The sequence below is a fragment of the Procambarus clarkii genome, chromosome 86 (genome assembly GCF_040958095.1).
Source record: "Procambarus clarkii isolate CNS0578487 chromosome 86, FALCON_Pclarkii_2.0, whole genome shotgun sequence".
NCBI lineage: Eukaryota > Metazoa > Arthropoda > Malacostraca > Decapoda > Cambaridae > Procambarus > Procambarus clarkii.
This window is the reverse complement of record NC_091235.1, coordinates 20,386,956-20,400,750: the sequence shown is the minus strand read 5'-3', so window position 1 is coordinate 20,400,750 and position 13,795 is coordinate 20,386,956. Positions and strand designations below refer to the sequence as shown.

General features: G+C 46.7%; 1 protein-coding gene across 1 annotated transcript; it reads left to right on the top strand.

Moving 5' to 3' along the window:
- Window positions 1–10,852: 10,852 nt before the first annotated feature.
- LOC123769313 (paramyosin-like) lies at window positions 10,853–13,255 on the top strand. Its single transcript, XM_045760428.1, has one exon. The coding sequence runs from the start codon at window positions 10,853–10,855 to the stop codon at window positions 13,253–13,255; it is 2,403 nt and encodes an 800-aa protein (XP_045616384.1).
- The last annotated feature ends 540 nt before the right edge of the window (window positions 13,256–13,795 follow it).

Genomic DNA, 13,795 nt, shown 5'->3' with positions numbered 1-13,795 from the left:
TGAGCCACACAGTTGTCAACATAGTGAGCTTCACAGTTGTCAACATAGTGAGCCTCACAGTTGTCAACATAGTGAGCCACACAGTTGTCAACATAGTGAGCTTCACAGTTGTCAACATAGTGAGGCACACAGTTGTCAACATAGTGAGCCTCACTTGTCAACATAGTGAGCCTCACAGTTGTCAGCATAGTGAGCCTCACAGTTGTCAACATGGTGAGCCACAGTTGTCAACATTGTGAGCCTCAGTTGTCAACATAGTGAGCCTCACAGTTGTCAACATAGTGAGCCTCAGTTGTCAACATAGTGAGCCACAGTTGTCAACATAGTGAGCCTCAGTTGTCAACATAGTGAGCCTCAGTTGTCAACATAGTGAGCCTCAGTTGTCAAGAAGGGTACTCAAAGCACCCACGTTCACAAGAGTGCTGCTGGGTGCTCAGAAACCACGTGTAAATGAATGAGATCTTTGACCCAACTAAACTAAAGCTGGTAATTAGCCCCGGTGTTCAGTTCTTTTTATATATAATAAAATACGTGTTCAGTAGCCTGATCTCCAATCCTGAAAGAAATCCCCCCCTCCCCTCCTCTTCCCCCCAAAAAAAATCATGTTAAAACGAAACCAAAGAGGAATATAAACAAAAATATATCCTATAGCTAAACATTTTAATTAATATTATAGCAATGATGATGAAATACAAATGTCAACTATTTTATTTCACGCCCTACTCAATAGCAGCCTAGGAAAAATAATATTTGTTTATATTACACTAGAAAAATGTTTCGGTCGTATGTTTAACTCCCGTTGTGGAAAGATTTACGACTGGAACGCCGTTTATGCGTGCTTGGAAGGTATTTCTTACCAGCAGACGCCCTCAAACGGAATAATTGGTAAAACCGAACATTACTGCTGTTCGAATTAGACAAGATAACATAGCCCAGTAAAGTTCCAATCACTAATTTTACGTTAAATAGTAGGACGGTCCACTTCAAATGTGTAAATCCCAACATTTCTCAGGTGAGTTAGCACATATTGACAAACGTGAATATGTTGTGTAAAGAGAATTATTCTCAGAGAGAGAAAAAAAAGGTAATGAATTTGCATGTTTCTTTGTGTGTGGTATGTTGGGGGTCAGATATGTTGCGGTGTGTGGCAACCTGCCGGGTGGGCGTGGCTGTCAAGTTGGCGACTCTGCTTTATATTGTCATGTGCTTGCTGGCCTGCCTGCCTGCTAGCCTGCTTGCTGGCTGGCCTGCCTGCCTGCTGGCCTGCCTGCTGGCTGGCCTGCCTGCCTGCTAGCCTGCTTGCTGGCTGGCCTGCTGGCTGGCCTGCCTGCCTGCTAGCCTGCTTGCTGGCTGGCCTGCTGGCTGGCCTGCCTGCCTGCAAGCCTGCTTGCTGGCCTGCCTGCCTGCTAGCCTGCTTGCCTGCTAGCCTGCTTGCTGGCTGGCTTGCTGGCTGGCCTGCCTGCTGACCTGCTTGCTGGCTGGCTGGCCTGCTTGCTGGCTGGCTGGTCTGCTTGCTGGCTGGCCTGCCTGCTGGCCTGCCTGCTGGCTGGCTTGCTGGCTGGCCTGCTTACTGGCTGGTCTGCTTGCTGGCTGGCTGGCCTGCTTGCTGGCTGGCCTGCCTGCTGGCCTTAATAACATTTATTATATATATATATATATATATATATATATATATATATATATATATATATATATATATATATATATATATATATAACAATTTGTAGCGTGTATGCTAATGCTGTACCACTAGAGTAGAGTTCATCCAAGGGGAAAAACTCGGCTAATATAAACAGTGTGTTTATGCTGGCCGGTAATTCATTGGATAAACCTCTTACACATTCTGGGAACTTTGTGAGCAAATGCAAATGTCTAGCGGTTCTCCTTTAAATTCTATTTACGACCCTAATTTCAAAGGTAAATAGTGAGTTAACAAAAGAAATTAGCTCTCACGCAGCACAAATATCTTGAAAGCGATTTATTGTAATTTGTCCCCGGCCGAGTTATTATGTTCATGGCCTTCGTGGAAGTGAGTAGTGGCTCCCCAAGTCTATCATTTCCAGGGAATAAAAGGCACTGGTATTTGACGAGAAAATAATGTGAGTCTCGTGGGCGAGCTAAATAATGTGGTCAGTTAGCCAGCGTACCTCGTAAAGCAGGAGGACACGGGGGGCAAAAACCCCATGGCAAGAGTTTCACTACCAAGACTGTCTTACTGCATACAGTGCTGCTGCTACGACGACGACGACGACGAAGAAGAAGAAGAGGAGGACGACACTAGCTCCTCCTCCATCACCTTTTTCTCCTCCACCATCACCACTACCTCCACCACCACCTCCACCACCATCACCACCATCACCACCACCTCCTCCACCACAACCACCACCATCACCACCACCTCCATCACCACCACTATCACTACCACCACCATCACCACCACCACCTCCATCACCACCACTATCACTACCACCACCATCACCACCACCACCACCATCACCACCACCATCACCACCACCACCATCACCACCACCACCATCACCCCCACCACCACCTCCCCACGTGGACACTATACACTCCGTAAGGGGTTTTACATAACTACAATACAATGACATGTATAAATTAAACTCTTACAAAATATGTTTAAAGAAGCTACCTTTGGGACCCTAAGCTGGGTTTTATTACTTAGCTTTATATAAACCAAATAAGCTTACTCGGTGAAGCAAAGCAAGGAGGCTCAAACACCTATCGTCTGCCACAGTGGCATAGCTCAGGAATCTGTACATCAGTTGATTAACGGTTGAGAGGCGGGACCATAGAGCCAGAGCTCAACCCCCGCAAGTACAATTAGGTGAGTACAGTTCTAAACAAGTTTACAAGCAACTGAAAAGCTTATACATTTAGAAGTTAAATAAAAATGCCCATTTTTAATAGCCAATGAAATTTATTATATGAACAGACAAGCGCATTCCTAATTTCCCATTAACAAACCCCAACCCCCCAAACCCCCCAAAAAAATAGATCAAACAATCAGCTGTTTATAGTCCTCTAATATTTCTTCTCTATTTTGATTCAATGTTGAGTTAGAAGCTTTCCTTTAGGAATTACTAAATCTAATGTTTTTCTTGTTCTATTAGCACTAACCAAATATGCTATGGAAAAATTAATTGAAATGTGTGAAAGATGTGCTAAATACAGCCCCACGTTCAGACCATTTTTTTCCAGATTTCACACTAAAGTAACTGGCCAGATATTCCATAAAAATATTACGAAAAATATTTTGGTTATATCACTCAAGTGGTCCCACTTACAACTTGTTCTGATGCTATAAGAGATCTGAAAGTCAGAACAAATATAGTTATGATTGAAGTGGGTCGTCTCGACATCCGGTGGAAAGTTGAGTTATTTAACAGTGTTTGAGTTTGTATCGATGTGAACTATGGAACCTCCCAAATGTTGATAGTAAGCCAAATTGTTAATGGAGGAAGTATTCAAGACCTACGTGCTTCCCTGACCTGAATCTGCCTGACCTGATGTCCGCACCGACACTTCAATAAATTATTCACGAACGAATGATATCCTATGTTTAAAGAAACATGTTTTGTGTCTCGGAGAGGCTGCAGGATCCAAGTTCAGTAGAACTTCTGGTTTCAACTCTTTTTACCATGTCGTAGCTCAGTCGATTAAGGCAGCGTATGGGATGATCTCGGATGTAGGTTCGAATCCTCGTCACGGCCCTTGAGGATTTGTTCAATGATGCATCACGCTATTGTGATTTCTGTATGGAATACTATCCCATGTCTGGATAAAGTAATCCATACGGCAAGCACAATAAGCTCTTTTCCTCAGGTATTCACTTAAGACTGGCCACTATCTCTGGGTCAAGTGTAGGGACCCATAGCCTCGGAGAAGAAAATAAAGGTCTAAAAACATGTCAGCCTCGTTCATAACGTTTAGGCCATATTCAACAAAAAATTGACAGACACGTTAAAATGAAACGTAACAGATACAAGGCTAGTAGGCGAGGCATCGAGAGCTGGAGCTCATCCCCATGTTGACACTGACAGGTAAGTACCACCACACCAGACAGCCACCACCACACCAGACACAGCCACCATCACACCAGACACAGCCACCACCACACCAGACAGCCACCACCACACCAGACAGCCACCACCACACCAGACACAGCCACCACCACACCAGACAACCACCACCACACCAGACACAGCCACCACCACACCAGACAGCCACCACCACACCAGACACAGCCACCACCACACCAGACAGCCACCACCACACCAGACAGCCACCACCACACCAGACAGCCACCACCACACCAGACACAGCCACCACCACACCAGACACAGCCACCACCACACCAGACACAGCCACCACCACACCAGACAGCCACCACCACACCAGACAGCCACCACCACACCAGACACAGCCACCACCACACCAGACACAGCCACCACCACACCAGACACAGCCACCACCACACCAGACAGCCACCACCACACCAGACACAGCCACCACCACACCAGACAACCACCACCACACCAGACACAGCCACCACCACACCAGACAACCACCACCACACCAGACACAGCCACCACCACACCAGACAGCCACCACCACACCAGACACAGCCACCACCACACCAGACAGCCACCACCACACCAGACAGCCACCACCACACCAGACAGCCACCACCACACCAGACAGCCACCACCACACCAGACACAGCCACCACCACACCAGACAACCACCACCACACCAGACACAGCCACCACCACACCAGACAACCACCACCACACCAGACACAGCCACCACCACACCAGACAGCCACCACCACACCAGACACAGCCACCACCACACCAGACAGCCACCACCACACCAGACAGCCACCACCACACCAGACAGCCAGACACTGACAATAAACACCCAGGAACACTCACCAGCTGCTGCGTTTAGCTTGTGGATCGGTCATGGGATGGGGGTGGGGGGGGGGCCGACTGTGTGTCTGTACTCACCTTTAAGTTCTCACTGGTCACGTTTAGTCGCTGCTCACCTATTGCAATGGCTCCCGGATATCATGCTTATCATACCTACTTTAGAAATATGTGTAATGTAACCCACAACAATCTTTAAGCTCACCTTTATACTGAAGAAGCACTTTATTTCATCCCTTTGGCTCATTTTAGATTAGTTTTCACCCCCATGACCTCTCCTCCGTTCACGTTGTGTCTCAAAGAATCTTATATGTTGTAATCATGTCCCCCATTTTCCTTCTCCTTTGGAGAGTGGTGAAATGTATTTCCTCATAGCTAAGTCCTGATAGTTCCGTGACGTGTCTTCTAGAATACCTTTGAACTCTCTAATTTTGCTCTATGCAGACGAGGCTTCCAAACTGGAACCACACATTCTAGCACTGATCTAAGCTAGGAAGTCTACAATGTTCTCAACGCTGAATTGCTCAGGTGCATATAATTTACACAAATGTTAGACTGAATTGTATATATCACTCATGTTATCCTTATATATATTTTTTTAAATTATTTTCTACCACAGACGTGGCCACACATTTACAATGCTAACCATCAATATGTACATTTTATTTTGTCCGCCATGAACAGTGTTAGAGATCTGTTAAACATATAGTTCATTGATCCTTATAATGTGTAGCAGTATGCCACCAAATAGACTAGCTGTGAGTGGCTCAGTCTCGCTGCGTACATCGAGAAATATTAGAGCGTTAGAGAAGCCTAATACAACAAATTCAAACAAAAATGTTTAGAAAATAACGCCTGTCTTAGTGAAACCATGAGACAGTAAATCTCACATTAGCAGATTTAGTCCCACTTTACAAGTGGGACACGGGTCAAACTAATATTATACACTATTAATGCCCCTTGAAAGAATGATTAGGAGTTAAAACTGCAGTTTAGTGGAGAAAATATTGTTACACAAGTCAGGTTAACGTGGATTTAGAGCTGAAAGATCTTGCCTTTCGCAATTAACGAACGTTACGACAAAGTCACGGAAGCATTAGAAGAACGCCAAAGTGTAAATGTTGCATACACTATGAAAGATATTTAATAAACGTGACCATGCAGTGATAGCCCATCAAATGAGGTTCCCCTGAAATATATTATATACTCTTTTTTCCCCTGATAATTTGAATTAGAAATGTAACACTTAACAAAAGAAACCCAAGTCCAAGCACAGTGGAGAGCTCTGAACCCCGAGGGCGCTGTGCTTACGCCACTACTCTTTCCCCTCTTCATATAGCACATAAGTATACATCACAGTTTCGTGTTAACCTATATTCAAGATACTTAAGTCAGCATGAAAATTACCTTGATAGACTGTTGCACAGTCACTACGATACCAACCACAGCGACTGTTCTAACAGTCACTACGATACCAACCACAGCGACTGTTCTAACAGTCACTACGATACCAACCACAGCGATTGTTCTAACAGTCACTACGATACCAACCACAGCGATTGTTCTAACAGTCACTACGATACCAACCACAGCGACTGTTCTAACAGTCACTACGATACCAACCACAGCGACTGTTCTAACAGTCACTACGATACCAACCACAGCGACTGTTCTAACAGTCACCACGTTATCAACCACAGCGATTGTTCTATCAGTCACTACGTTACTACAATTAACGTCACTACGTTAATTGAAGAGAAGCTACATACCATTAGTCAAAATAATAATAACGACAAAATACTCGTACGTTCACATACGCGAAAAGTGTAAACAAATATTAACGTCAGTAATATCCAGAGTAACGCAGCTTTTCGTTCTCAATAACAGGAAGAACAAGAGTGCACAGAACAAAGACGCCATAACAGTCCAATGACTGCAAGAGAACCCTATTTAATGCCTCATGTTGCGAAGGATCCTTGTTTACAACCCCATGTTGGGCCTTGTTTACAACCCCATGTTGGGCCTTGTTTACAACCCTATGTTGTTGAGCCTTGTTTACCATCACATGTAAACAACGCTTGTAAACACTACACGGGATCCAGTAAGTTCAGTAGAACTTCTGTTTCAACCCTTTTAACCATGTCGTAGCTCAGTCGATTAAGGCAGTGTCTGGGATGCTCCCGGACGCAGGTTCGAATCCTCGTCACGGCCCTTGTGGATTTGTTCAACGCTTGTAAATATATTATGACATTATTATTCACTTCATTTTCTTGTTATAATTATTATTATATGTTATTCATGCTCAAGGAAATCACAACAGCGTGGTATATCAGTGAGAACACCGTCGGAGCGGAGCGGGAATCGAACCAACGTCTAGGTGAATGCCAGACGCGCGCCATATACCCCTTCAACCATGACGTGCTACAAAAGCTATTCAACTCGGGACACTACTGTGTCCTCTAAGGATTCGGTAGACACAGTAGTGTCTCGGGGTATAATGTTATGGTTCAGGGGGGGGTATAATGGTATACCGGGATCCTCTCTGACGTAGGTTCGAATCCTCATCACGGCCCATGTGGATTTGTTCATGGTACGCTTAGCTCCAGCAATTGTATTATTATTACTACGTCTAACCAGCTGTGTGAACATTTCCAGAGTAGCACACAAGCTACTTACAAGTAGTAAAGTAGCACTCTTGCTAAACAGGTTTCACTGTATGAAGCAAAACTCTACAAAACACACACTATAATTATAAGCAATTAGTGTTGATAGTTGTCCCTGTATTACAGCCAGAGGGTATACTATGATAACACTATAACACCAGTTTATTCAAAAGCTGGTTCGGTAATGATAACGTTAAAAGATAACAGCGCTAAACATGACGATATAGCTTCGTAGCTGGTGATGATGATTAAAGGTGAGAAATAGTGAAAAATAACACTATTAACCGTGACGTCATTCATTACCACCATCCCCACCATAATCTTATTGCCCCCCCCCCTCCACCACCGTCACCATTCCTACCATCACCATAATTACCACCACCACCACTACTACCATCATCTCTTCACCATCCCCACCATCTCCTCCACCACCACCACTACTACCATCATCTCTTCACCACCAGCACCATCTCCTCCATCACCATCCCCACCACCACTACCACTATCACCATCGTCTTCACCACCAGCACCATCTCCATCACCATCCCCACCACCACCACCACTACCACTACCACCATCGTCTTCACCATCCCCACCACCACTACCACCATTAACAAAACAAGAGATACCGCTGGTAGACAAACAGCAGTGTCCACCATGACCTTCACATACATAACAGAGCCAAAACAGCTCCGACCGAAAATGACAAGACGAAATACGCGTTCAAGGGAAAGAGAGCACCAGAACTGCTCGAAAACAAAGAGAAAATGCAAGAAACTAAGAAACCAAACGTGAGAGAAGAGGGGAAATTGGGGGGGGGGGGGTAGATGGAGGTAAGGGTGGGAGGGGGCGCTGGAGAGAGAATGGGAGAGAGGGAGGGAGGGATGGAGGGAACAATGTTGGAGGGAGGTAGTGGGAAGCAGACACGCAGACAAGCCAGCCAGCCAGCCAGCCAGCCAGCGTGGCAGACTGCCGCAGACAACAAAGGTAGGTGTGTGTGTGTGTGTGTGTGTGTGTGTGTGTGTGTGTGTGTGTGTGTGTGTGTGTGTGTGTGTGTGTGTGTGTGTGTGTGTGTGTCTAGCCAGACTCTACCCAACAGTCTCCTCCACGTTAAACCACTACAAAATTTATGTTTAATAATCACAAAATATTTCTCTCATTGATCAGTTGCTCGTTTGACCAGAAATACAGCATCTAATCTACAGTCATAAAAGCAGAACGTCTTGAAGCAAGCGAATAAAGCGAGCTCCAAGCAGGATGTGTGCAAAATTCACATTCTTCCTTCTGGGCTGTAACGAACTTCACTGGGAACGAAAAACAAGGGAGGACGCCCCCTGGCCGAGGATATTAACTAACAATAATTACACCGAACTACGACTATCCGTATGTTTAGGTCGCGCAAGAAACTGTCGTTAACTGAATCGTGTTGCAGTTTTGCCAGCCATGGTTTACCGGATATTAACCCTCAGGTCAATAACACCAGGTACACTAATGAGACAGGTCAACACTCCCAGGTACACTAGTGGGGCAGGTCAACACTCCCAGGTACACTAATGAGACAGGTAAACACTCCCAGGTACACTAGTGGGGCAGGTCAACACTCCCAGGTACACTAATGAGACAGGTCAACACTCCCAGGTACACTAATGAGACAGGTCAACACTCCCAGGTACACTAATGAGACAGGTCAACACTCCCAGGTACACTAGTGGGGCAGGTCAACACTCCCAGGTACACTAATGAGACAGGTCAACACTCCCAGGTACACTAATGAGACAGGTCAACACTCCCAGGTACACTAATGAGACAGGTCAACACTCCCAGGTACACTAGTGGGGCAGGTCAACACTCCCAGGTACACTAATGAGACAGGTCAACACTCCCAGGTACACTAGTGGGGCAGGTCAACACTCCCAGGTACACTAATGAGACAGGTCAACACCCCCAGGTACACTAATGAGACAGGTCAACACCCCCAGGTACACTAATGAGACAGGTCAACACCCCCAGGTACACTAATGAGACAGGTCAACACCCCCAGGTACACTAATGAGACAGGTCAACACCCCCAGGTACACTAATGAGACAGGTCAAGGACATCCCTGAAATATAAGGCATCAGTTCAAGGAATGTGGTACAGCAAGTTAAGTTCTTGAAGTAAACATGTGAACTAACAGCACTAAGTCCCAACGCTTGTATTCTATCGAGGGCCAGCCCGTTCCCCTAAGGTTTCCCAACGTCAAGAAAACGGTCCACTTAAAGTGGTCTCTCCTAACCATACCAGAGGACCCAAAACAGAAAACGGGTCAGTACGTCACTGTCGCGTGCCGCTTCCATTTTCTAGTACGACAATTGTTGGCCTTATGTAACGCATACGAGCGAAAAGTGACGTTCTTTGTAGGAGGACAGGTTGGAGGAGGACAGGTTGTAGGACAGGCTGGAGGAGGACAGGTTGTAGGACAGGCTGGAGGAGGACAGGTTGTAGGACAGGCTGGAGGAGGACAGGTTGTAAGAGGACAGGTTGTAGGAGGACAGGTTATGAAGGACAGGTTGTAGGACAGGTTGTAGGAGGACAGGTTGTAGGAGGACAGGCTGTAGGAGGACAGGCTGTAGGAAGACAGGCTGTAGGACAGGTTGTAGGAGGACAGGTTGTAGGAGGACAGGTTGTAGGAGGACAGGCTGTAGGAGGACAGGTTGTAGGATGACAGGCTGTAGGAGGACAGGCTGTAGAAAGACAGGCTGTAGGAGGACAGGCTTTAGGAGGACAGGTTGTAGGAGGACAGGCTGTAGGAGGACAGGTTGTAGGAGGACAGGCTGTAGGAGGACAGGCTGTAGGAGGACAGATTGTAGGAGGACAGCATACAGTTCTTACGTAAATACTTTAACAAATACTGAAGTACCTTTGAATATCCCATGTTCCCATGTCTGTGAATATAGTTTGTGAGAAAAACCTTACAAACACACGACGGAATCATCCCCATATTTTCCGCTTGTTACAACTTGTAATAGTTGCTGCATCTTGTTATAACGTTTTTATGACGCATTAAAACGTTGATACAACTTGGTACATTGGTTGTTACAACTTGTTAGGTGTTAAAACTTGTTCGAAGGTTGTAGCAACGTTGTAGTTTCGTTCTGTATTAGGCGGGGAGTTGTGAGATTGAAGGCAGCTCGGGACAGGAGCCCGTCATATACTGAAGTGTATATGTGACATCAGCATGACATCCTGTGCTTGAAATGCTGCAGGCTGTGTATGACAAGCTGCAGGCTGTGTATGACATGCTGCAGGCTGTGTTTGAGTATGACATGCTGCAGGCTGTGTTTGACATGCTGCAGGCTGTGTATGACAAGCTACAGGCTGTGTATGACATGCTGCAGGCTGTGTATGACATGCTGCAGGCTGTGTTTGACATGCTGCAGGCTGTGTATGACATGCTGCAGGCTGTGTATGACAAGCTACAGGCTGTGTATGACAAGCTACAGGCTGTGTATGACAAGCTGCAGGCTGTGTATGACAAGCTGCAGGCTGTGTATGACATGCTGCAGGCTGTGTTTGACAAGCTGCAGGCTGTGTATGACAAGCTGCAGGCTGTGTATGACAAGCTACAGGCTGTGTATGACAAGCTGCAGGCTGTGTATGACAAGCTGCAGGCTGTGTATGACATGCTGCAGGCTGTGTATGACATGCTGCAGGCTGTGTATGACATGCTGCAGGCTGTGTATGACAAGCTGCAGGCTGTGTATGACAAGCTGCAGGCTGTGTTTGACAAGCTGCAGGCTGTGTATGACAAGCTGCAGGCTGTGTATGACAAGCTACAGGCTGTGTATGACAAGCTGCAGGCTGTGTATGACAAGCTACAGGCTGTGTATGACAAGCTGCAGGCTGTGTATGACAAGCTGCAGGCTGTGTATGACAAGCTGCAGGCTGTGTATGACAAGCTGCAGGCTGTGTTTGACAAGCTGCAGGCTGTGTATGACAAGCTGCAGGCTGTGTATGACATGCTGCAGGCTGTATATGACAAGCTGCAGGCTGTGTTTGACAAGCTGCAGGCTGTGTATGACAAGCTGCAGGCTGTGTATGACAAGCTGCAGGCTGTGTATGACAAGCTGCAGGCTGTGTATGACATGCTACAGGCTGTGTATGACAAGCTACAGGCTGTGTATGACATGCTGCAGGCTGTATATGACAAGCTGCAGGCTGTGTTTGACAAGCTGCAGGCTGTGTATGACAAGCTGCAGGCTGTGTATGACAAGCTGCAGGCTGTGTATGACAAGCTGCAGGCTGTGTATGACAAGCTGCAGGCTGTGTTTGACAAGCTGCAGGCTGTGTATGACAAGCTGCAGGCTGTGTATGACAAGCTGCAGGCTGTATATGACAAGCTGCAGGCTGTGTTTGACAAGCTGCAGGCTGTGTATGACAAGCTGCAGGCTGTGTATGACAAGCTGCAGGCTGTGTATGACATGCTACAGGCTGTGTATGACAAGCTACAGGCTGTGTATGACATGCTGCAGGCTGTATATGACAAGCTGCAGGCTGTGTTTGACAAGCTGCAGGCTGTGTATGACAAGCTGCAGGCTGTGTATGACAAGCTGCAGGCTGTGTATGACAAGCTGCAGGCTGTGTATGACAAGCTGCAGGCTGTGTTTGACAAGCTGCAGGCTGTGTATGACAAGCTGCAGGCTGTGTATGACAAGCTGCAGGCTGTATATGACAAGCTGCAGGCTGTGTTTGACAAGCTGCAGGCTGTGTATGACAAGCTGCAGGCTGTGTATGACAAGCTACAGGCTGTGTATGACAAGCTACAGGCTGTGTATGACATGCTGCAGGCTGTGTTTGACAAGCTGCAGGCTATGTATGACAAGCTACAGGCTGTGTATGACAAGCTGCAGGCTGTGTATGACATGCTGCAGGCTGTGTATGACAAGCTACAGGCTGTGTATGACATGCTACAGGCTGTGTATGACAAGCTACAGGCTGTGTATGACATGCTGCAGGCTGTATATGACAAGCTGCAGGCTGTGTTTGACAAGCTGCAGGCTGTGTATGACAAGCTGCAGGCTGTGTATGACAAGCTGCAGGCTGTGTATGACAAGCTGCAGGCTGTGTATGACAAGCTGCAGGCTGTGTATGACAAGCTGCAGGCTGTGTTTGACAAGCTACAGGCTGAGTATGACAAGCTGCAGGCTGTGTTTGACAAGCTACAGGCTATGTATGACAAGCTACAGGCTGTGTATGACAAGCTGCAGGCTGTGTATGACATGCTGCAGGCTGTGTATGACAAGCTACAGGCTGTGTATGACATGCTACAGGCTGTGTATGACAAGCTACAGGCTGTGTATGACATGCTGCAGGCTGTATATGACAAGCTGCAGGCTGTGTTTGACAAGCTGCAGGCTGTGTATGACAAGCTGCAGGCTGTGTATGACAAGCTGCAGGCTGTGTATGACAAGCTGCAGGCTGTGTATGACAAGCTGCAGGCTGTGTATGACAAGCTGCAGGCTGTGTTTGACAAGCTACAGGCTGTGTATGACAAGCTGCAGGCTGTGTATGACATGCCTGCGCGAGACGGAGGAAAAAAACATTTCACTGTCAGGAAGACTGTAAACTCAAAATGCATGAAAGGGAGTTTTCCACCGTAATACTTATTACCTATTTGTGCTTGCACAAGGTCGGAAATACCTCTTGGGCCCGTCTTCTCTCACTCGCGCATTTATCATGATTTTGTCACTTTTTATTTAGTTTTATTTGCTTTTCGGTTCAACTACGTAATTTACCACAAATGTACAGCCATTTTGTGCTCTTCTCTCCCTACTAAATTAACAAAATTCTAAATAAATCCTCAAGAAAGGTTGGCAGACCTCTCACCCTTTCAACATGAGGCTCACAACAGTCACTATACAAGGCACTTTACATCTATGGTGAGTCACACAGTTACTAGTCTTGCTGCACACCCACCCAACTGGGCGGCAGCTTTACAGTCATGTGCTCCACACCCACCCAACTGGGCGGCAGAGCTTTACAGTCATGTGCTCCACACCCACCCAACTGGGCGGCAGCTTTACAGTCATGTGCTCCACACCCACCCAACTGGACGGCAGCTTTACAGTCATGTGCTCCACACCCACCCAACTGGACGGCAGCTTTACAGTCATGTGCTCCACACCCACCCAACTGGACGG

What these genes read in the sequence shown, in the direction of transcription:
- LOC123769313 (XM_045760428.1), top strand. Translation starts at nt 10,853, where the DNA reads ATGCTGCAGGCTGTGTATGACAAGCTGCAGGCTGTGTATGACATGCTG.